General features: G+C 37.8%; 2 protein-coding genes across 4 annotated transcripts in view; both read left to right on the plus strand.

The window, feature by feature from the left end:
• The window catches only part of LOC148937946 (uncharacterized), a 45,497-nt gene extending 37,217 nt beyond the window's left edge, over nucleotides 1–8,280 (plus strand). Inside the window, exons 3-4 of one of the 3 annotated variants that reach the window (XM_089080564.1) lie at nucleotides 1,545–1,641; nucleotides 4,406–8,280. In XM_089080564.1, coding sequence (XP_088936690.1) covers nucleotides 1,545–1,641; nucleotides 4,406–4,493 — 185 coding nt within the window. In that variant the 3' untranslated portion in view covers nucleotides 4,494–8,280. Of the gene's footprint in view, nucleotides 1–1,544 lie in introns of all 3 variants that reach the window. The other 2 variants (XR_016140087.1, XM_089080551.1) reach the window with 2 other exon arrangements.
• The window catches only part of Ror (tyrosine-protein kinase transmembrane receptor Ror), a 236,107-nt gene that overhangs the window by 113,239 nt on the left and 98,794 nt on the right, over nucleotides 1–24,074 (plus strand). The gene's annotated exons all lie outside the window — the stretch shown is intronic.

Below are 24,074 nucleotides of genomic sequence, written 5' to 3' on the forward strand. Positions count from 1 at the left end.
AGGACGATGGGAGCAAAGCGGGAGAAATAGAGAGGGAGAACCGGAAATCGGAAGCCAGAGGGCAAAATGTATCGGGAGACCGAACGTCATATGTGACACTGCCGATTGCCCGCTTGCCTTTTTCCCCGTTTTTTCGCAGGCTCGTTTCGCCCGCTCTTGCTGCGAAACTCGATATCTCGCGCGCAATAAAATCGAACCTTTTGAGAAGGCGGCCGGTACCTTCGGCTCGAGTTATTTCCATGGCTTCCACGTCGGTACGGAGCGTGGGAGAACGCGCGAGCAAACAATACCGTCGATTTTAAACGTTCCTACGTGCACGCTACGCCGGTGAACTTTATTTCCAGCGCCTCCTACTTCTTCTTCCGCTCCCTCCTAGGTTCCCGTGATCGAAAACAATGCTAATATCCGGACGCATGATTCACCCCGGAATTAACGTTCTTGACCCGTGTTGTTGACGTCGACGTCGAACAACTTTATTTTTTTTTTTTTTTTTTCCTTATGCATTTCCTTAGCTTAACGATATATATTTACGAGAGAACAAGAAGACTAACAGAAAGAGGCTTGTAGAGAACAGACTCATTGTGAAGTGTTTGTTTATAATTATTAAGATCTTCTGGTTAATTAATGGGTAATTATTTCTTCAGTAAATTACAAAAACCTACCTAGTTTCTGACCAGTAATCAGTTTTTCGTAGATATTTTTCTACTTGGGAATCAAATTCAGATACACGCTTGCTTGAATCTGACTCTATAAAATGCTACATTCCACGAAATTGAGTTTTAGATTTTTACGCGCGTGTTTGAGTTTACGCGAAGATTTTACGCAGTCGCATACTTTCGTTCAAATATCTACCAGTTATAATCATAGACGAACTTCTCTCTACGGTTTATCGTAAATGAGATGATATAAGTAAATTGATATCAAAATTTGTTCTCGTTTGGCAACGCGAGCTCTCTGCAAAAATTCGGGTTGCAGAAATTTTATAGGAACATTACGTCAAGAACGAAATTTTATGTCTGAAATGCGAACGATATTTGAAGATTTTCGAGAGGACGATCTTAGTTTAAATGTCTTATAGTAAAATATTCAATCATTGCACGGAATTCCTTTATATTTGAAAAAGAAATCAACATAATTATTATCAACATAATTATTTCGCAAATATTGTCAATCGTTTCGTCTGACCAAAAATGGCAATCGGAATGTCGCAGAGTCTCGCGTACTGTCGCTTTCGAGCTCGAGATCCCGAGAAAATCCGCTCGGGGTTCTTAACTCTCTCTCTCTTTCTCTCTCTCTCTCTCTCTCTCTCTCTCTATGTCTCTCGCTCTCTGTCTTCCTCTGAGCTCTCTCTCCGGTATATACTTAATACCAACAAGCTCAAAGTGGCGCACTTCGAAGAGCACTCAGAGGGTTCGTCCCTCCCTCACCGGTTTCTTTCATTAACGAAGTGTCTTCTTGTTCTTTATTTCACCGTTTCCTCTGCCTCGGGAAAGAAGCTAACCGATGAAAATTTTTCTGTAATTCTACTTTTTCTTTTTCTTCAGGTAAGTGGTCCGATGCTCTTTCCCCGGAGAACAACGTGTGGCCATTCGCCGATCTCGCCTCGATTTTTAATCAACGACTTGAGGAAGGAAAAGAAAGGTATAACTTTCGATCGATCATCACGCATAACTTCATCATACATGATTATTCAGTCGATTTTGTTATCTTATTATTATTGCGATGTTGCGATGCATTGGCGGATCAAGATAATAACATCGATAGCGCAACAAAATGACATAAGTCGTGAGTAATGATGCAATAATGATAAGGTAATTTTCTGATAGTAGTCCCTTTATAAATCGATATATAAGTGTACTGTCACACACACACACATATATACTTCCTGACTTCCATTACATGAAATTACCTTGCCTAGTACCGCACGCTGATCGATAGCGCAATTGTAGACAAGAGGAAACAGAATGGCGTTGCGACAAGCAACGCGTTACTTATTACGTTTTTTTCCCGCATATGTAACTACTCGCACAATATACAAGCGAATCTTGCGAGAATGACTGTATCGGAAAGCTGTCTTCCGACACTCGGCTAGCTCGACTTAACTTTCAGCGTTCGCCTCTCTCGCCTCTCGTTTTTTTCGATTTTTTACTTCCGACCTGCATGACATCCGCGTGCACCATACGATGGCATCCACGTGTATTGGTAGTCTAGGTATACGCCGCACGTGGCACAGCACGAGGAGCAAAACGTGAGCACTTTTCGGACGGTTTTGTTTCTCTCTGGAGAGAATTGCTCTCGCACGAAGTTTCCCTGTGACTAATTAGCCGATTACGAAAGACGGAAGTAACTGCTCTGTATTGCGTGTATGCGCTACAATTCATGACACTGCTTCAAATATATTATTATTATTATTCGAAATTTTACGTTTTCAAATAGTAAGATTAGTATTGTGATTATTATTCTTTTTCAAATTAAGACTGTAGTTGAGATCCCGTGTATATTTTTGAAACATGTGTAAAAAATGGCGAAACAGTCTTAAAACATTTTAAACGGCTAGCTATTTTTAAACATGTGTACAGATCGCTATATCAGTAATCAAAAAAAAAAAAAAATCTCTGGAATTTAAAGATACTCTAAGTTTATAAATAAAACGAACTTTATACTGAGGAAACATACTAATTTGCTGCATTAGTAATGCATAGTATAATATATTAATAACGCGCTATTTGTTCGTCGGTTCTTTAACTCCATGACAATAGAGCACAATTCTATCTCAAATGATGTATGAAGGAACACTGATTTTATTGTGCGAAAATCGCCGTCTAATTGTCGATTCATCTACAGATTGCGAGAGTCGTGTTCCGACTTAAATGTCAAGCGATTTACGACGACTGCGCGCGCATGTAAACCGCTTACATTTACCGGGAAAGAGGTCACATCGTGTGTCCTTATCGGCGACGAGCCTATGTCGAGGTTGTTGCACCGCTCGGCGCATTTCCTACATCTCGCCCGGCTATTATGCGTTTTCTCCCTTCGATTGCGTCGACGCGTGATGCATGCCGCACGTCACAGGTGCAACGTGTGCAGCATGCCGAAGTGCGATCTCGATTCCACGATGTTCTTTCGCGATTCTGTGAGTTTCGACTATGGGTATCCTCGTATTCATTTAACAGCGATTTACGTGCGATTCTCGAAGAAGAATGCAAAGAGATTAATATAACTTAATATAACAATTTAACTTTACAATGATAAGTTTATAATAATAACTTATTACGTATTAATGTAATAATTTAATTGAATATAATTTTTACAATGTTATATGCACCGAGTAAATGTATAAGATAATGCTTGTCAGTATAATTAAGATAATTACAGCGTTGAAAATTTAAGCAACGTCTCTTTGAAAAGATTCTGTTAAAGCCTTTGTTAAAAATTCTGTGATAATAATATTTTTTGAGGGCGTTGCCAAAAATTCTCGCGAGATTATAATGAGGTACGTAATATAAAAATGTTATTCTAGTAGAAGAACGATGTTTCTGCATCCCTTCTGGTATCACAGGGGTTTTTTCTAATTACACGGGAAAATGAATTATAACTTCCTTAGTTTCCGAGCTTTGCTCTCATAATTTTACAACGTATTGTATATCCCGTTATTCACCAACCGAGGGATTCAATGAAATGGAAATTTATTTTTAATTTTATACAGAGAATAGAAATTTTTGCTTTACTTTTCACGATAAACCTGCATTGAAAATATCGCGGAGCAAGTTTTTAAATTTTCTATTTGAAGTAAAATAAAATGTTTTGAAAAATTACCAGAGGTGAACAGAAATAAATTGAAATGCCATTGGTTTTTGGAATTATGTACAACTATATTTGATTTATCATCGGGATTCCACGCATTTCAGGGAAACTGCTATGAGAGAGCTTTATCGCATTTCTCGCGGCGTTCACCGTGATTAAAGTACATGCGAAGTTGATGATGCGTCACGATTAGCACCTCACGGGGAATGCCCCATGAGAAATCCTAAGACGTTCGTGATAGTATTAGCTTTAACAGTTCGGACGTAATTTATTCCCCTTGTAAATTCAACTGGATAGTGGCGCCGGCACGTAAACGCACGAATGTGTATGCTTTCCACCTGTCTCTCTCTCTCTCTCTCTCTCTCTCTCTCTCTCTCTCTCTCTTCCTCCATCTCTCCCCCTCAAGACTTTACGTGCACGCGCCGTGTGTGCTCGCACATAAGTGAATGGAATTTGCCTAGCCGTCTCTCCGCGGAATTTCATTTTCCGACCCATCCACCATCACCAAAGTCCCGTTTCTTCCCCGCTCCTGCATCCGCACTTCTACCCCCAGAGACAGCCCGGCGAGATCCTGAGGGCGGTGTTATGTCACAATTTGCAGGCTGACAGTTGCGATTCATCGTGATCCCGAGGACGAATTCGCGTCCCCGCTCTTCTCGGTAAGAGGGTGTAAAAAATGGGCACGTTGAGAGTAAAGGGAAAGAGATGTGTGACGGCAGCTCAGAAGAGGCACGTACGAAATAAGATGCGCATCCCAGAGAAGACAGATGACGCGTCTCCATATTGAGAGGAAATATTTCTGGTCAAGAGATATCATCTTTATAGTGATATTCGGTGCTGTCTTATCATTCTTGACCATATATCTTTCTATCTTGACCAATCTGAAGAGATAATTAAATTTCCTGCCAAGAAATAAGACCGGAGGAGGATCTAGGAAGAATTTTTTATTTCTCTTGTAATTTATTTAATAAATATGTTAAACGACATAATAGAAGTTTTTTGAAAAAAGTTACAAATTTATAAAATTTTTTATTAATATATTTTAATGATATCAGGACACATTCTTCTAAATGTAAATTTCTTCGATATTGGCAAAAACCGCAGATTGTTGGAAACAAATTTCTCCGCCTTGAACAACCCGTCTGTCTCTACAGACTCATCCGAAAGGACGGAGAAATTTCTAACATCTTGCGGTTTTCATTAGAGCGCGGAAATTTGCGGAGACGCGCACTACATGTTGGAATATTCCGACAGAATCGTTAGACATCAGAGAGAGAGAGACATCCGAGATTTCCGTTCTCCGAGTTGCCTTGACTTCGTTAACGAACTACTAATGCAGCTCTTATCGTCATCCATAAACCACGATTTAGTCTCGAGATGCGTTTTTCTCACGAGATGTTACGATGCTATGTACGATTCGGTTTTTTGTCGACCGCTTCCGCGAGGAGATTTCTCCGGTAAAAGCAATTCCCGGACTCGGTCTCTGCAAATACATAGCTGCATGAAATAGGCGAGGCGGTAACGCAAGTAGTCTTTTGGTATCTTGCAAGTGGCAGCTGCGCCCTGTCGACACAACGGACCGAACAGGTTCACCGATCGAACGAACAAGGAAGGTCTTTGTGCCCAGCACACTAAATGTCTTTGTGAACGCTCGCTTGGCTTTGCCAATTATTCAGCATTGTTAACAGTTGAATTTATAGCTTGATTGCACTTACAGCTTGAGCTTATGCTCTTAAGATGTAAAATTCTTAAAGATTAAAAAAAATTTGTTAATTATTTACTTTTAAAATGATTTTATTTAAGAAAATAAATTTTTCTGTCTTTAAAGAAAATGTTTTTATAATAATTTAAATTCTTCGCTTAACTTCAGAGGGTATGATTTTTATTAGCTGAAAATTAATTAATTTTAAGTTTTGTATGTCATATTGTCGTATTTAATTAATTTTATTTTATTCTACAAATAAATGGATTTGTAGAATAAATCAAATTTCGATCATTTGATTATTTAGCAAAGATTCGTTCGAAAACCAATGCTTCCATCTATTTAAGTTTGTCAAACAAAAAAAGAAAAAAACGGACGCTTTCGTTCAATGTGGACAAGATAATGGACTTCACGAGATCATTAATCTGTTAATGGTAGTCTTGCGGCCCATCCTTGTATCGCCGACCTCCTCCCTCGCGTTTTCCCCTTCTCCGCGTAAATACGGGGCGAACAAGAGGCGCGAGCCCCTCTCCCGTTTACTCTCCCCAATTTGGATTCGACGTGCGTGACTGAACGGAAACTGCGTAATCTGCGTAATACCCGTAACACACCATTATGTTATTACGTCGGGGTGTTACGTGTCCACCCACGCGGTGCCGCTTGTGCAGCTAGAGCAGCGCATATAGCGCTGCACACCGTTCGGCACGGTGAGAGGCATTAAAAAGCTCTTAACGTGTCTTTAAAGAGGGTTTGAGGGATGTCGAATCCGCGGATATCATTCGGCGTATATTTCATCCATAAATATTAACAGCGAGAGTTGGTCGAAGCTACGAGAGTCGGATGATGCGCCACTCTCGACGTTTGCGTCGCGGGATTACGACCAGGAGTTTTTGCGACTTTGGACCCCCCTTTTTTTTTTAAATCCGTTTCGAAATAGCTCTCTATATTGCGACGACGGGAGAATTCAAGTAACGTTATCTTACATAGCGAACTGCGCGCATTTATTAAAAATATTCGAGTCACGTTTCCTCTATGTATCTATGTATGTGTGTGTGTGTGTGTGTGTGTGTGTGTGTGTGTGTGTGTGTGTGTGTGTGTGTGTGTGTGTGTGTGTGTGTGTGTGTGTGTGTGTGTGTGTGTGTGTGTGTGTGTGTGTGTGTGTGTGTGTTAAAAGAGAGAAGATTGCAATCGAAGTTAGGAGTTTATCATATTACCGCGAAACTCAAATTACACTTCTTGTTCGCGAAATTACGGCGTGTCGGCGTTTCGCATCGACATTTTCGATCTGCGGCGCGATTTTATCTGATGAATTTCCAATTTGGGTATCTCTCAGCTTGTAGATATACCCAAATAACTTCCGGTGAATCAATTCCCATGAGATCCGCATAACGCTCCGCGAAGCGTAGCCGCCTGTATTCCCACTAATCGATACCGCGTAGCGCCTTGTTTTAATGAGTGCTGACGTTTACAGCGGCTGAAACGCGATCGCTCGGCTCTTAACGGGGATGAATTTACGCGTGGTATAATTTCATGGACTATTTCGCGTGTACGCGAACGCATCTCTGGATAACCGTGGCGGTTATATAGTGCTCAACGGGCATCGAACAAATAGAAAGATTTTCTTTCCGCGAATGAGAAAGCATGCATAGAGCGAGTGACCGCTATGCACTGGGTGACTCAGTTTCAATCGTTGAAGTTATTTTATATACCCGACAGGAGTTCCCATAAAAATTCAATTACTAAAAATGAAAAAGTTTTTACGAACTAAATTTTAAAGATAAGATTTTACTCTGCTTTTTTATTAATTATCGATTAACTTGATTAAAATTTAATTTCATTTTTGTTTGCTGAATATATTAATGTCGAAAAAAAAATTGAAAAATTAAAACGAGACTTTCTTCAACATTTTTTACATAAAAAAAAAATTTACTTTTTTTAAGACTGATTCTTCAAATTCTTCAAATTCTTAAAATTTTTTCCAGATCCATCCATTTACCTTTGTTAATGAATATCTTTTCTTCATATAATTATACATATTTTAATATATGGGAATTAAGCACCGTACAAAATTGCTATTCTACTTCAAATATTCACAGACAAAAAAATTTATGTTGTGCATCCGAGCCACCCCGTGTAGAGGATCGACGTCGCCACTATGCAAGTCGGAAAGTTTACGCACCACGTTGGATTCCCCTGACTACTCCGGTCTTCTCTCTTTATAAGCTCACCCAAGCTATACATATCGCGGCACTAGTATTTTACTATTCTCATTCCATTTTCGCATGTCGCGCTCTCGCTCGAAGCGGATCGTGGTATAACATTAAGAGCGTTGTTTATTGTTACCGCGTATTACATTGTTCGGGACACGAGACTCTTACGGCGTGCCATGTATACCACGTTCTATCTATTCGCACTCTATGCATTTGCATGCTAACAACAGCGTGCTTGCGTAAGAGGTTTTGCGAAATTGCACGACTTTTATGTAAAATGAATGAAACTCTATTTTCCCCTCTCCGCTTTAACTTTAAATATATCTTTTTGGGGTTCCTAATCACAATACACATTGATGTTAATGCATCCACAAGAGAATTGTGTGATTTTTGTTGATTGATCTATATAAGAATATTTTTATATAAAAATATTTATATGTGAACTTTAATTAATATATTAATATTGGAATTTAAATTTGATTGATATAAGAAATTATATTTGTGTGTGTGTGTGTGTGTGTGTGTGTGTGTGTGTGTGTGTGTGTGTGTGTGAGGGTGGGTGGGTGGGTGAGTGGGTGGGTGGGTGGGTGGGTGGGTGGGTAGAAGTTTGCATTACATCTTGCTCTGTGCAGAATAAGAAATAGTAGAAATACATCTTGTAATTTTTATTACAAAGAGGCAAGTTGTTTGACTTCTTTTATGTAATATTAACTATAAAATTATTTCTTCATAATGGATGTGATTTGTTATTTTTTTATTGTACATATTTCTGTGATTTCTTTTAGTAAATGTTGGAGGTTTCTCCTTTGTTTCATTCCAAGAGTTCACGATCGATAAAAGGTACGCGAGTCGAGGCGCCATATATATATATATATATATACACGACATTCGTTTCGCGTTCAACATTTTCGCACATGAATTAAGGTTTCTTTAGAATTCTTGAGGAAAAGAAGAAAAGAAAATTGCGTATTAACCTTTTGGACTGGAAAAATTTTCCATGAAGATTAGCAAAAGAAAAAAAAGAAAGAAAGAGGAAAGATAAAAATTCGATTTCTCTCGCAACTATGTTATTCATCTGAAAGTTGGATTCTTTTTTTGTAATAATAACGTAGCTAAATTAAATTTGCTTCGCGTGTATAGTCTGCAGATAATATCAAAAGTCATCAGTACATTAGCAATAAAGTTAATAACATATTCATGTTAGGAGTTTATTACAATGTACTGAAGTTTTTGCATTAAAAAAATTTATTAGAATGCTCCGAAAATTAAGCCACATACATGCGTGCAATTTACAAATCTTCATTTAGATCAAACATATATTAATTCTACAAAATAATTGAAATTATAAATGATAAATAATTATAAATGATAAAAAATTCAGGATATTGTATATTTATATGATGCATACGAACACGTTTTCTCGAAAATGAAAATTTTGATATTTGCGATAGTGCGGCACAAAGCATGGTTGGTAGCGAGCATTTATTTCACTTAAGAAGCGAGCGTAGAAGACGGCACTCTTCACCCTCGAGACGCAATTATTCCTAATTATTTCAGCACCTTGCCAAGAAGGAAAGAAAGGGTAAGCTAGAGAGAACTAGAATTAAATTCACCGTAAGTACTGCCAGTTAAGATACGTGTGTATGTGTTAAACCCCGTTCACACTAGCGCAAACATAAGTCGTTCCTTAATCGTATACATTTCTTACTCACTCCGTGACTAAAATGTTATTTATAAAAGTTCTTTGCCTTCCACAATTAGCAGCAAAGAATATATCAAGTGTTGTATATTATGCATCAGGTGGTGTCTTCGCAAAAACCTTGAAAAATGTAGAAGAATTATTAATATATCAAAAGCAAGTTCAATTTCATGCTGTTTAAAAAATCTCTCTCTCTCTCTCTCTCTCTCTCTCTCTCTTTCTCTATGTTTCTCTGAAACTAAGATCTCTCAGCATCCCGTACAGCGGTGCGTCACATGCACTGGCCACAGAAGCACCGGTCGTAAATTGTTATCAACGCTTGTGCATTTACAATTCGCCTGCGAACTGCCGGATCCGGAAATTCGTAAAAGCATCGTGAATTATTCGCGGTCGTGTCGCTGCGGGGGAGGCAGCCACGTCGATGTGAATATATCCTAACGCGCGACGGTTTTTGCGCGGCGCGGCGCGGAAATGCAACGAGCGGCCGCGATCGCTTGTAAATGCACGCCACGTAAAGGGATAGGTTCACTCATTAGGCGGTAACTACGAGTATCCGCTAACCGACTCCGCACCTCGTCGGCAATGGCGTACGTGGCGCAGCTAGGAAATTCGCGCTGCGAGACGACGCGATGTGGCCGGGCGCGGGCACGTCCACAATAGAATTACAACTGTCGGCGACTCGTGTTCATCGTCCTCCCTCGGTGTTTATTCTCCAGATACAAAGGGTGAAGAGAGTGAGAGTGAGTATGAGAGAGAGAGAGAGAGAGAGAGAGAGAGAGAGTCCCGGTCTCGAGTGTATATTACGGTTAGACCGTGCTTGTCAAAGCGACATTCGTATAGGATCATTATTACGGACATACATAAAGTACAATACCGAGAGCTGAAAGTGGAAAAATCAGAGAAACGATAGTGTTGTCAGAGTCTGGATTAATTGTAACCTGGGTATTTGAGCGCTAAGTAGTAGCGTGATACCGAAGTTCGCCCCGTAAATTAAAGTAGATCGTCCATACATATGATATTGAAGCTGCAATTGCACTAGAGTTATTAAACTCTTGTTAACTTTGAATATACGAACGTTTCATACCGCTTGTGAGTATTTTAAAAAGAATCAACGATAATAACAAGTTAAAAACGATGAATAAAGAAGTGAAAGACTCTCGTGATATTCATTTCTTGTTTGACAATACATGGCAATAATCTTGAATATATGTAAACATATACATATGTTGTATATATTTATCACATATTACACAAATATTCATAGGTATTAATAGTTTATCGCATGATTTATATAAAGTAATTTAAAAATATTAATTAAATATTAATTAATATTTTGATATTTGTTATGGTTATAAAAGATTTATATTGTTGTTTTTAAAATGATAAATTATTAGTGCACAACGTTTTGCGTAATATTAGCAATTATTGATTCATCATAAATCTAGTTATAATTACGGCTGAATGCGTGCGAAAGAAGGAAAAAATATATCGCGAGGCGATAAAGAACGCGATGTAAAAGTTAGCCGGTTATTAGGAGCGGAAAGTTCGGCAACGCGGCTGTAGATAAAGATTCATCGCTGGCGTAAATATATAGGTAAGTCCGATGCAGAGTTTTCGCGCTAATGAAATCCCGAGATCAGAGAAAGCGGCGCACGTTCTTATCGCCTTTAATACCGGAAAATTTTGGCCAAACTTTACGACCGAAGTCGGGAGGAGTCGCGACCCGGCTCTTGTGGAGATGCGTCTAATTGAAAAAGTAGTTTGCGTTGTCGTTAATGAGCGAGTTGTCTGTCTCTTCGTCTTTTGCGACGAACGGCGGAAGTTCGATAATGCTGACGACGCGAAATGAAACTTTCGATTAAAGGTATAATTTTGGAGTTACGCGATGTGAATCTCACTTGAATTACTTGATTTCCCTAGACACGTCCTATATACTTGAATGGGAAAGACGACTACTTAGATTGCGTTAAAATTTAATATTGGATAATAATATAAGACTTTGATAGGCTTGTTTTATTAAAAAATTGAAAGATATTGGAATATATAAAATAATAATGGTTGAGAATTTTGATCTTTGAATTTCAGATTTCGTGTTAGACATTACCAGACTTGCAAAAGTATTATTTATTTCGTTATTGTTATATTATATGAAAGCATGACAAAAAAAGCTTTCTCTTTTTCTCTCATTCTGCAAAAGTTTGTAATTTTATACTCTATTGTCCACACATAAATAAACAGCAAATAAATGTGAAACACGAGTTGAAATTTATGAGTTATTCTCTACATATTTGCACCAATAAGTAAAACGTAAACGTATAAAATAAATATCATAAAATATGGACATAGAGAAATATATATATTTTTAATTATATAAAAATATATAATATATAATATATATATATATAATATATAATTATATAAAAATATATATGTGAAACTGATTACGAATAATTTATCATGTTTTATAATGCTCCCTTGCTTTTAGAGTTGCCATCCCTCTCTTTAGTGTTTTCACCGCATTATTCAAAATCTTTCGGATGAATGAACTTTAAACCGCAACACGTCGCCAGGAACGGACAGACGGACGAGATGATAAATCGGCGCTGTAAAAATTTACGAGCGGAGGTACGAATTGAAACGATGAATTGCGCCACGAACACATATCGAACGAATGGCTCTGGGAATTCGTCCCGCTAGTTCTTATCTAGGCAGGACGCGGTTTTCCCGCAGGATATAGGTCGTAGTGTGTAGAGAATGTATTTGAACCCCTTCCTCCCTCTTCATCTCTCTCTATGCCGACATCCCCGTGTCGGTGGGTCGTCCCTTTATAAAGCCAAGTTGGGATAAGACTCCCTCGGGAAACTCCTGGGTCCAGGGGGATGATGTACTCGCCTCGAAACTGCTGATAGTATCCTGGGAAAAACCGGAGAGGTGTTCGTTCGAAATCTATGTAACCTCGTTCGCCTTGAACCTCATTCGTCCCTGCCTCTCTTCGTTCTCTTTTTAAGCCAGCTTATTTCTTTTAGTCGTTTCTTTCGCAAGCTTCCTTCAATTCCTTCCCTTCCGTTTTTCTTAATTTTTATCGAAGATTTATATATTAGATATTTTAGCGCTTTACTGCGCTGACTATTTGTATTCTTATTTTAGTCTTCAAATTACTATGAAAAGATTGGTAGAAAATAGAAAAGTTGTTATTGTTAATTATGATTTGTTGAATTTTCTTTGTTGAAATGAGAAACTAAATTGAAGAAAACAATTATTTCTTATTTTCAAACTGAAGTATACAAAAAAGAAAGATTTTATAAATATTACACAGAGACGCTTAATTGTTAACGCTCCTTCTTTTTCGACATTAAATTATCCTAAATAGCAGATACTAAATAAAAGTCTTAAAGAAGTATCGGAGTTTCAGGGGGTACGTAAATCGATTATCCTTTCGCGTTCTCGCGCTCCCTTCAATTGACTCCTCCGTCTTTCTTTTTTTTTTTCTTTCCGGTTCTTGTACACTTCGCAAGAAAACCAAACTTGCAATATTGGCCTCACTCGGGGAAGAAAGTTTTGGCACGATAAGACGACAAGTGTTGGATACCGCACGAGTATCCTGAAAGCTTGGATACTGATGCGGAGGTGCGTTGTGCAAGTGGAATTCGATCTGTAACAAAAAGAATAGGCGAAAGAAATTGACTTTCATTACTTTATACATGCGAAAACATTTCATCGAAAGAAAATAATTATATAACTCATTATAAAATATATTCTCATATTTAATTACATAATAGGAGATAATAAAGGTAATGATCTAATTATTTTCAATATATACAGAAAATATATATCTGTAACTTAAAACTTTAATTAAATTTTAATGTATTATATCATATTATATGTCGGCAGAAAAACAAAATATAAATGAAAAACATAAATAACATTCCTAAAAAACTTATTTCACTTATTTAATTTAATTATAATTGATTGTTACGTACTTTTGCCATTTAATGTAAATTAATTTACATAGGTAAAATCAAAATGTTTCTTTCTGTTTTTCTTTTTTATCAACAAATTAATTATCCTACTTTAACTTAGCCATTTAACTATCTTACTTTGAAACTAAGTTTAAAACTAACACACAGATTTCTGAGTTTACATATTTATGGTAAATGCGTAATCAACTCTATTTGTTTTAACTTTATTTTAATTGAATTTATTACTGACTCGGGTTGGAATTGAGAGTCGCGATGACGTCCCTGATATTACGATATAATTTACGCCCGTTAATTCAACACACCACACTTACAAATTTAATTAATTTAATTAATTTAACCAGTCAAACATATACTATTTACTCACCTTGCATTCTGGCACTCATCGTTGCAAAACGCTTCTACGTCCCATCCTGTGCAATATTCCCCACAAAATTTGTTTGCGCGTATTCACGATATTTTTATCGTGAATTTGATCGTGAATGCGATAAATCGGTGTCGAACTTATAAGAGACAACTTATAAAAGAGAACTTATCACAAGATTCGCACTCTTCCACGTTCCGGCGACATTAACAACATACCGCCGATCTCCCTTTATCGGTTTATTGGCCGCTTGAAAAGTCAACCGCTACCGGCTCTTATCGCATCTTTATCGGGACTGCAAGATGCAGTTCCGTTGAGGTACACGCTGCTTAACCGGCTGGAATCGAGGCCACTTGGAGAACTGGATCGACAACACATGGGTAAATTTTTAGTATTTCCAACCGTATCGGCTGATTTATCGAATTCATATGTAATTAATGGAGTGACGATCGTAGACGAGCGCTATTAATCCTATTCTTAATTTCCGCGAGTCGAATTTACGATGTCAGGAATATTTGTTTAATTGTCGTATTATTAGTTTCTCTCTTTTTTTTCTCTCTTTAGTTTTCTTTCTCCCAGTCGACTCGCACTAAGCAGTTCCAGAGTGGACATTTTATTGCCTCGTTTATGTCGACTGTTTGATGCGAGTCACGTTTCACTTCTTATTAATTCGAAACATCCTTGCTCTGGGAACGCAATTAACTGCGTGGAAAAGAAAGGGTATATCGTAAATACATTGTAAAAGATTCTTTTTTATCGATAAAAAAAAAGCTTCTTTTAAAAATGAATGAATATGAAAGTTTTTATCTTATGATATAAGCTTATTTTATTAAGAACAATGGAATTTTAACAATAGGCTATTTGAGGAATAAAGTCTGAATTTCTTTTCTTAGAGAAATTTTGAGAAGAATTATGATTACCCGTTTCTTCAATGTGCTTAATTAAGAATATATAATTAAGTCTAAAATTAAATTCTTTTTTATTGCGAAAGTTATTATAAATGAAGAAATTAGTTTTACATCGCTCAAGCTCTGAAAACATTGTTCATGTTTTTGTTTGACTGTTTGCTTTTAAAGTATTGTTCGTTTCGATATTTTTGTGAAAAAAAAAAATCAATTGCAATTTGCACAAAGAACTTGGTACGAAAATTTTATCCATTTTGTACGCATAATACCGTACGAAGCAGGCTGTACGCCGTATTGAAAATAAAATTTCACACGAGAATGACGAGCGAGAGAACTGCGGTTCGGCCTTTTGTTTTTACGAGAAATTTTATTTTTTTTCCCCGGGGGGAAGGAGGGAGGTGAAGTGCATCCCGGAAAAAAAACTGGACAACTCAAAAGTCGACTTTTGCATGAACTGACGGCAAATCGACGACCGATTGTGCGGACCGATTCTCTCGCAGAGGGCACCGGATCGATCGATCGGCCAGTCAGTCAGTTTGTCGATGAGCTTCTGGCACCGCGATTCCCAAAATTGCGCCTTCGCTCGTTTTCGTTCCCCGAGGCTCTTTATGGAGGCAATGCAATTTACCGACAACGGCGTGTATACATTTATGGAAAAAAAAAAAAAAAAAGTACACGTGCACTCAACACGTACGCGCGCATACTCGCCCCGGGACGACGCGGCGTTAATTGAATTTTTAGACCCGCGTCATTCGGCGTGACTTTTCATAACGCGTGCCATATATCTGCGGGTCATTCTGCTTTCGCGGTGTTGGTGCCACAAAACGAAAACGGGAACAAAGACAGAGGCTTCCTGTCCGTTATCGTTCAACGAACGTCGTTGAACTTTGCGAAATTTATAGAAGTGTTCGCGTATGGACAAAAGTTCTTCGACGAGAAATCTTACCCGTACGAATCCGTGAATTATCGGTCGCGGATTATTCTCGAATGGTGCTTTCATTCGCTGAACGAGTGTAGAGTGTAGAGTGTGATAAGCATGCAAATAATGAAATTTCATATGATTAAGTGGAATCGATTCCGCAATTTCTATGATAACTAGAACGGTGATATGTCTTCTTGATTATGGAATATGGGATTATCGTGGACAGTAACTTTCAGGTTGAATGTGATCGTAGAACTAGTTTATAGCCACGTGAAAAGGTTTCGGAGTAAAGTTGCCGCAACTCTCGTGATCATATCGCTATCATTGTTAACTCATTTCGAAACTTAAAACACAATTTTAAAATATAGTTTTTTGTATTTTTTTGTATTTTCACTTTTCGTTTCTTTTTTAACCATTTCCGCGATCACATTTTGTACTATACTAATAAAAATTATTTTAATAAGATGGAGATTTTTTTTTTTCTGTAATTGTTATCACAATTGTAGTCACATTTAAACTGATCGTCACAATCTGCCTAGTGTGGTGTTAATGTTATTCATTATATGGGTTTTGTGTTGCTTCCATACATACGTGGCCAACCTCAACTTGGGTTAAATTAGGGAAGGAAGAGTATAATTTTAACTGTCACCGCACAGAGGGTTAATTAATGCTGTCATTGAGATTTTGTGAAATCCAATACCATTCAATGCACGAGCAATGGTATAAATTTAATGAAAACGCCACTACAAATACAATGGGAATTAATTAGTTCTATTCTCATCGACATGCCTAGAAATCGATGCCCGAGCAAAGCGGTGCTCGCCTCTATCTACGCTCGCGCCATGCCTAGAGAGAACTTTAGATCTACCTTTGGCGTTCCGGTCGATGATTAAATTTCACCTATACCGGGTCTGCCGAATATTGGTCTCGGAGGCATTGCCGTTGTTCCTCTGGAGGGCCATCACCAGGACACAGTGGCGCGTACCACGATCATAAATTCTCGACCGATCGGTATGGAGCGCGCGGGAATGGAGACAATAGATAGCAAGAAGGAGAAACGAGACAGTAAGTAAAGACGGGAGATAAATCTAGATGAACAGAAGAGAAAGAGCAAGAAAGAGGAAAAAGAGGAAGAAGAGATTATATGGTATCCTGAAGCTATCGTCACTTCTGAAATTTATTCTCTTCTGAAAAAAGGAGGGAGAAAAAAATCTCTCTTCTCATATCTTTAAATCCTCATCTACTTCTCCATTCTCATTTGCATACAACTGCGGAAATTATCCGGCTTTCGTGATTCCTGTTAGCGCGAAATCTATTCTGAGCTCGCTCTAGGAATTCGCTCTAAGATTCCAGATGTACGAAATGAATGACGATAACTTTGCGATACATAAACTGCAAGGGCGAGATTCCCTCTATGGGGAATCGTGCTCGATACGTCGTTCGTGTGCGTCGACAATCTCGACTCGGAGGGGTGGTACGTAGCAGCCCCTAGTAATGTGGGATGACGTAGCCCACGGCATTATATGAATCCCCGAAATTATGGGATCTCGCATGCCCGCGGGTTCGCCGCGTACGTCATAAAGCTCATCTCCCATCCTGGCGTGCACCTCGTAAGATAGATTCGCGGTCTTCGCTTTGTCCGTTGCTCGTTATTTGTTCCTAATATTATGTGTCGCTCTTCAAAATCTCTCTTTCTCTCTTCTCTCGGTAAAAGCGCGTATAATAATGAGTGGTGAAACCGCAATATCTCGTCCGAGGGTAGAAAATCCGAAATGAGAAAATAGGGCGGGTTGCTGATAATGGAACATGAATTTCATCTGGCACAAGGAATGTTAATTTCAGTTTTACATATTCAGGAAAGTATCTATATTTAATGCACCTTATTAATTAATTATGTTTCTTTACTTCTTTTTTCACTTTTATATTTACAGTTTTATATTTTCATATTTTATATTTTCATTATTTTATTTTTTTCTCAAGTTGAAATATCTTTTTAAATATTACAAAATATTACTTTAATTAACGCACCGTAGCAATGATTCGCGAAATGTAACTTTTTTTGATACACAAAAAGTTTATTTGATAACACTGCTGTGTGAAATATTGGTAATTTTCATCGAATGGAAAAAGGTTTTGATAATTAATATAGAATTGGAATCAAACGTGAAAATCAACATGTTTTGCAAACATCTAAATTAAATTTGACTCTAGAACTGATTATCATTTAGAATAATTTTTAAAATTACACGCGCAACGTTAAACACAATTTCCTTATTAAAATGCTACATAGATACGATTATTAGATTACACATTTATTAGATTAAACATATTATTAGATTAATCGCGATGGTTGATTTTAAAAATCTACTTTTTGCAACGAACCACAGCGTAGCGTTACATGCACAATTTTACCGCGAGTTGTTTTCCATTAATATCCCATGCCAATTGAACTCGGCTTAACCGGCCAATCAAATGATTAACAACGGGGCGCCGTTGCGCAGCGCTCGCGGCGGATAGCCAGCGTCGAGATTTACAAAGGGAATATCAAGTCCGCCTGTAATTAGCGTGCCGCGAAATTACAAGCGGTTCCGCGGTATAGCGAAAATATGATAATAACGGCGTCTGACAGGCCCGCGCCAACAGACGCGCGAGTTGCTGTTCGCGCGTGAACGCAAAGCCGCCCCCGACGTGATTCTGAAGGCAACGTGGATTCATGCGATAATGAACGTGAGCGTAATTCCGCGTTGGCTAATGAGCCTCTCCAGAGGTAATTTCGAGACTTGCGCGAGGAACGGGAAAACCGCTTAGGTTCAACGCGAATATCCACGTCACGATATCAAACATAGTAATGACTAGGTACACCTCATGGAGAAGAGTACCTTAGTTGCAGGATAATTTTCAATATTGATATAAACACATTACATCTATTTATAACGCTAATACATATCATATAGCTTTACATATAGTTATATATAACGTATATATATATTTATATTTATAATATTAATATATTTATTATTCGGAATTATCGAACAAATAGAAATTTTGATTCTATTATCTTTGATTTTTTTGAAGGAGATGGAGAATTCATTATAAATTTGCTCCAATAAAGGGTATCGAGCGACAGAAAATTTTCTTCGGATGTAGATTAAAGCGCAGTCATTGTAAACTTCGAAGTCTTCAATTATTTTAACCCGTCACATGTGACGTTACAACTGGAGCGTATTTGCTATAAGTAACTTTACTGCAAGCGCTTGGAACTCTTTCGAGCGTGACCTGTCACTCGAGTCGAGCCCAGCCCGAATAAGCTCCAGGGTATTACTGGGACTTAGGGTGATGAAGGTGTTAAACTTAGCGCCGAGAAACCCGAGAAGAATTTTCCCGTTCGATCAGCCTCAACACAAGATGTTACGCGATACGGGCATAAAATTTGAATAATATTGCGACGTGTCTTTCTTTTTTCATCTGCTTTCAATGCTCCTAATGAATATATAATATTATACATAATATAATATATATAAAGGCGAATAATTTTTAACGATAAAGTAAAGTTTAAAGTATGACTTGTTGCATTAAAAGACAATCTTGTAATATTAATATATTTATTATTCGGAATTATCGAACAAATAGAAATTAATCTGATTCTATTATTTTTGATATCTTTGATTTTTAACCAATGTATAACCAAAAATTAAAATTACATTTTATAATTTATCGATTATAAATTAACAATGTTTGTCGCTTACTTTGTTTCCACAGCTAATTATTTCTTTTTGTTCGCAAAACATGATTTTTGATGTAATTTAAATGTTTTTTAAAATGCAAATAGAAAAATATATTGACAACTTGTCAAAGACGTTGCACATTTTCTTTGCAAAATTCTTTAGTCATTGGACAAATCTGTAGGACATCTCTATAATATAGTGAAAAGATGGCTTTTAACGTCGATTCTTCCACTTCGAATTTTGTGGTTGTCACGAAACTAATCTCTCGTAGGTACCCGACAACGAAGCTATCACGATAGCCCAGCTCGTTATTGGCCGCCAGTGGCATCCAGAAGCCAATATTGTGTCGTTAAACGAGCAACCCGAGGATATATATCGTCGTAGGACAATCGGGATTGATGATCCGCAAATGGCTGCATAGTTTCCTACGTCGGTTCATCGCGAGGAATGACGCTCGTTGTGCAGTCACTATGACGGGAAAATCATGATTTGCAGGCAGCATACGTTTGCAATGGCGCACCCGAGCCGTACCCGCGGCCCAGTTTAATCGAATTACTACGGGGAAACGATTAATCTCATTCAGTACGTCACAGAGAGGAGCAGGCAGTACGTCACGGACAGGTATCATCATGAGGACGTGGCCGTTTTATCGTGTCGTCTGTTATAATCACGCGTAACAAGGTAGGCGGATGCGTATATACAGCGTCCGCGTCCGCGAAAGTCCGTCCCGAATGAAATCTAATTTTAAATGGCGAACAAATGGAAGCGTATTGATGCGACGATGGTAAATCAAGTTAGTCGATTTGACACGTTATTGCAAAACGCACTCTGATATTTCGCGCACGTTTGGACGTGTTAATTAATGCCGAACGATATATGACGGTATTTTACATAACAGCAGCTATTAATGACGAATGTGCAAGTATTGAAAAATTATTGAGGCAATATTGTAGCGACCGACGGATATATTAAGCACTTTTCAGAAATATAATATAACGTTCAATTCCTCCCTTTACGCGAAATGTACATTTATCAACGTCATCGGCATGAAAACGTGCTAAAATCATTATGAAATACCCAAGTTCTCATAATTATACTATTGTCGTGCTACTCTTCTTAATTAAACGAGAATCCGATACCTCCTGTTGCCTTTGCGGAGGCCTTCGAATCCTCGCCTTAATAACCGAGTAAACCGATAAGAAACTTTTTTAATTAGCCGTATCGATCGTTTGCTCGCGCATATCGGCAACCCATTATTACGCGAAAGATAATTAAGCTTGAGACGGTGCTTTTCTTTTTAAGGCATCTTCGTGCTTCGCCAACGATTCCATGGCGTGCCGATCTCACGGGGGCGCGGGATTAAGAATTCCGCGGTATCTATCGGGATGCCGGGATTGAATTCTCAAGCCTGAGCCCGAGTTCGTGTTCGTCTGAGTTCGTGTGCTATCCTTCGTCGATCAATCCGCCCGTTACGGAATGAGAGGCGCGTACGTTTTGAGCGTGCGCGTGTGCGAGCGTGCGACGTCACGTACGAATGCGAGCGAAAAGAGAGGAATCCTTCTTTTCTCTCCTTCATTCCCTCCCGATGATCCCGAACAACCTGCCGCGAGGCAATCAACGTTCCTTCGTCATTCTGATCTGGGTCTTATCGGACCATTTCGCGCCGGAGCCCAATGATTAGTCTAAGAAATTACTTTCTCTTTCCATTGCCGTTTCCACTTCTCTTTCCATTCCAGATAAAAGAGCGCAACTAAACTAGCATGTGGTATCTCTTATTTAAACTTGGGAGTGTTCAGAAGTGTTTAATCTGAAAGATCTTCTCAACTTTACTGTAAATCTTGATAAGAAAAAGTATTAGTTATTTCTTTTGTTTTTTTAATTACTACTGAGACAGACTTTTGAAAAGAGAAGAATAACGAAAAATAAATAATATATTAGACAGATTGAATAAATTTTATATTTAAAAAAATGTGTGTTTGTGTGCACGTATGTGCTGCTTGCTCAGGTATCTCGAAAAGTCGCAAAATAATTAGATTCTGTGGAAAGAGGAATTAAAGTTAAGTCAAGATTGACTGAGGGATAAAATCCAAACTGAGCCATCCGCACGTACAGTCCCTTACATACGTAGTTTCTTCGGAACGAAGTACGAAAGCAAACGACATTTAATTCACAGCTGCGTTGTCTGCCCGATGAATTTTTACACCGACGCGACACGTGACTCCATTGTTCTTTGATAAATAGAACTGAGGCACGATAATGCGACCCATCAGGATCGATCGTGCTTGCTAGAAAGACAAGAAAAGAGAGCAAGAAAGAGATTTATTAACTTTTCGAATGTTTATGAAACGATATTTTGTAATAATATTCCTAATAGTATATTAGGTAGGATATTAAAATTATTTAATTTAATTTTCAATTTAAAAGATTTAATATAATAATGGAATGGAATAGATATAAAAAAAAAAGAGAAAATGAAAAAATTCACAAGTTACGCGTAATCAATAATTATGAAATTTATTTTTAAAAAAAGTCATAAAACGACATTGAAGATTATTTGACCGAGATAAACCAAGTTCGTGCTTTTGGCTCATGGTAGTGTATCAACTCCCCTAATTTCGATTTCATGTATAAATCCTTCTATTATACATTGATAAAGATCTAGGACGACCATAGGAAAATAGTACGATATAAAAAGAGAGATAGAGAAAACCAAGACTAGATAAGATAGAGAGAGAGAGCCAGAGTGAAAGAAAGATAATTCTTTTTGGACGGGAAGTAGCTCGTTATCACAATCATTACGACCGCCATCATTACGCGGCATTATATCGTTCCAAGCAAATCGATTTTCTCAACGGGCGTGGTTGACGATCGACGATCGCGATCTCCGCTCCGGGATGTCGATACGATGCCGAGCCTAATGGTCTGTGTACATTCAACCGATGAAATTGCTTCAGGTTCCCTATCTTTCTTTGTTCCCTCGACGAGCAAATGTTTTTCTTGCTCTCTTCGACTGTACGAAGGATCATGTCGTCACTCGCGATGGTACGTCGCTCTTTAATGAACACCCCTTCATACATTACATTCGATATTCTACGATCCGAAATAAATCTCATTGATAAAATAAAATGCTTAACCTTAGAAATATCTTTTGGAACTTGATAAATCTCAAGAATTAAATTAAATAAAATTATATAAATTATATAGTTATATAAAATCTCATTTTGATATATTATAATAAGCATTTAACTTAAATTATTAATTTATATTTAAGTTAAATGCTTATTATAATATATCAAAATGAGATTTTATATAACTATATAATTGAATATATATATATATACATATATATATATATATATATATATATATTCAATTTGAAAAAATGAAAAATTATAGGATCTTAAGATCTAATTCTTCCGAGCAATGCCATTTATTATCTTATTGTTTGATAAATACTTGTCTCAATTCCCTGTCTTTATTATTACAACGTATTCCTAACTTCTGCTCCTTGTCAGTTTTTCATTATAAAATGTTTTAGTAGATTTTTGCTTTTTTCTCCGTAGGATTGAATTTCTCCCTATTGATATTGAAGAAACGTTTCCAAGCAAACGTTCGGAGAGTGTAAGTTGTAATTCGAGAAATTACGGCGGCTTTATTACACCGCTCGTTCGTAATTTCCGTAAGAATATCAACCCAGAGCGAGTAAATGCTCCATGGGAAAGGCTCAGTGGAAAGGTTAACGTCGCAGGGTGATTCAGGCTGTTTACCTTGGGTATTCCGAGCTTCGCGCGTCGCTATTAAGCCACCCCTCTTGCCTCTTTCAACGGACGGGCATCCGTAGAAAACTTTTTCACGATTATTTCATGAAACGTCGCGGACACTTACGCCCCGTTAGTTTATCTACTTCACAGCCACGAGTGAAACCGGCCCACCTCCAGGCAGACACAAAAAAGAAGAGAGAAAAGAGACAGCGAGAGAAATAGAGAATATTATTAATGAAGGTGTTGCGAATTAAGAGTAGAGTGTAAGCATGGTACTCGGTTACTTTTGAAAAAAGAATAGGATTATTGTATAGATTTTATGCGGAGTTACATACGTATTGAACTTGTTGCAATTATTATAGAGAATTATTATGAAGAAGAAAACCTCATGTAAAATTTTATGTAAAAGTTTATGTATGTATTTCTAAAATTCTTATTATTATAGAGGAAAAAAGCTTTATGTAAAATTTTATGTAAAAGTTTATATAAAAGTTTATGTATGTATTCCTAAAATTCTCAGACAGCCTTAAAATGTTATCCTTATCTCGTCACGCAATGTGGATTGCAACCGCTGGTAATTGCGAAGATGCTACGGATTTCTCTCGAAATTGAAATCGTTGGCAAGGTTGCCGGTCCTGTTCCAATATCGAATTTCGTTTCGACTACCTTCACTCGTATGTGTGGAAACTCCGAGCCGGAGTGAGTACTTTTTCGAAGACACGCCCGGATAATGTCGCCTGCTTGTTTACGAGTTACGAGGACTCCAGGTGAAAGCCAGTGATAAAGTTGACAGAAATATCGCGACGGGTTGGACGGCCGATAAAATCTGGGCGCAAATCCAAGACGATGGTCGATCGTGATATAAAGGGACGAGGGCGGGGAAACCGAAGGAAAACTATCGGAGTTTCTTTGGCTTGGCATCTTTGGCAAAATGGAAGCCCTTTCTCGTGGTCCTTTGTCACGGCCTGGTTTTTTACGTGTGAGATACTTTCTGAGTATATTCGA

The sequence above is a fragment of the Pogonomyrmex barbatus genome, unplaced genomic scaffold (genome assembly GCF_055798465.1).
Source record: "Pogonomyrmex barbatus isolate J1 unplaced genomic scaffold, ASM5579846v1 scaffold1, whole genome shotgun sequence".
NCBI lineage: Eukaryota > Metazoa > Arthropoda > Insecta > Hymenoptera > Formicidae > Pogonomyrmex > Pogonomyrmex barbatus.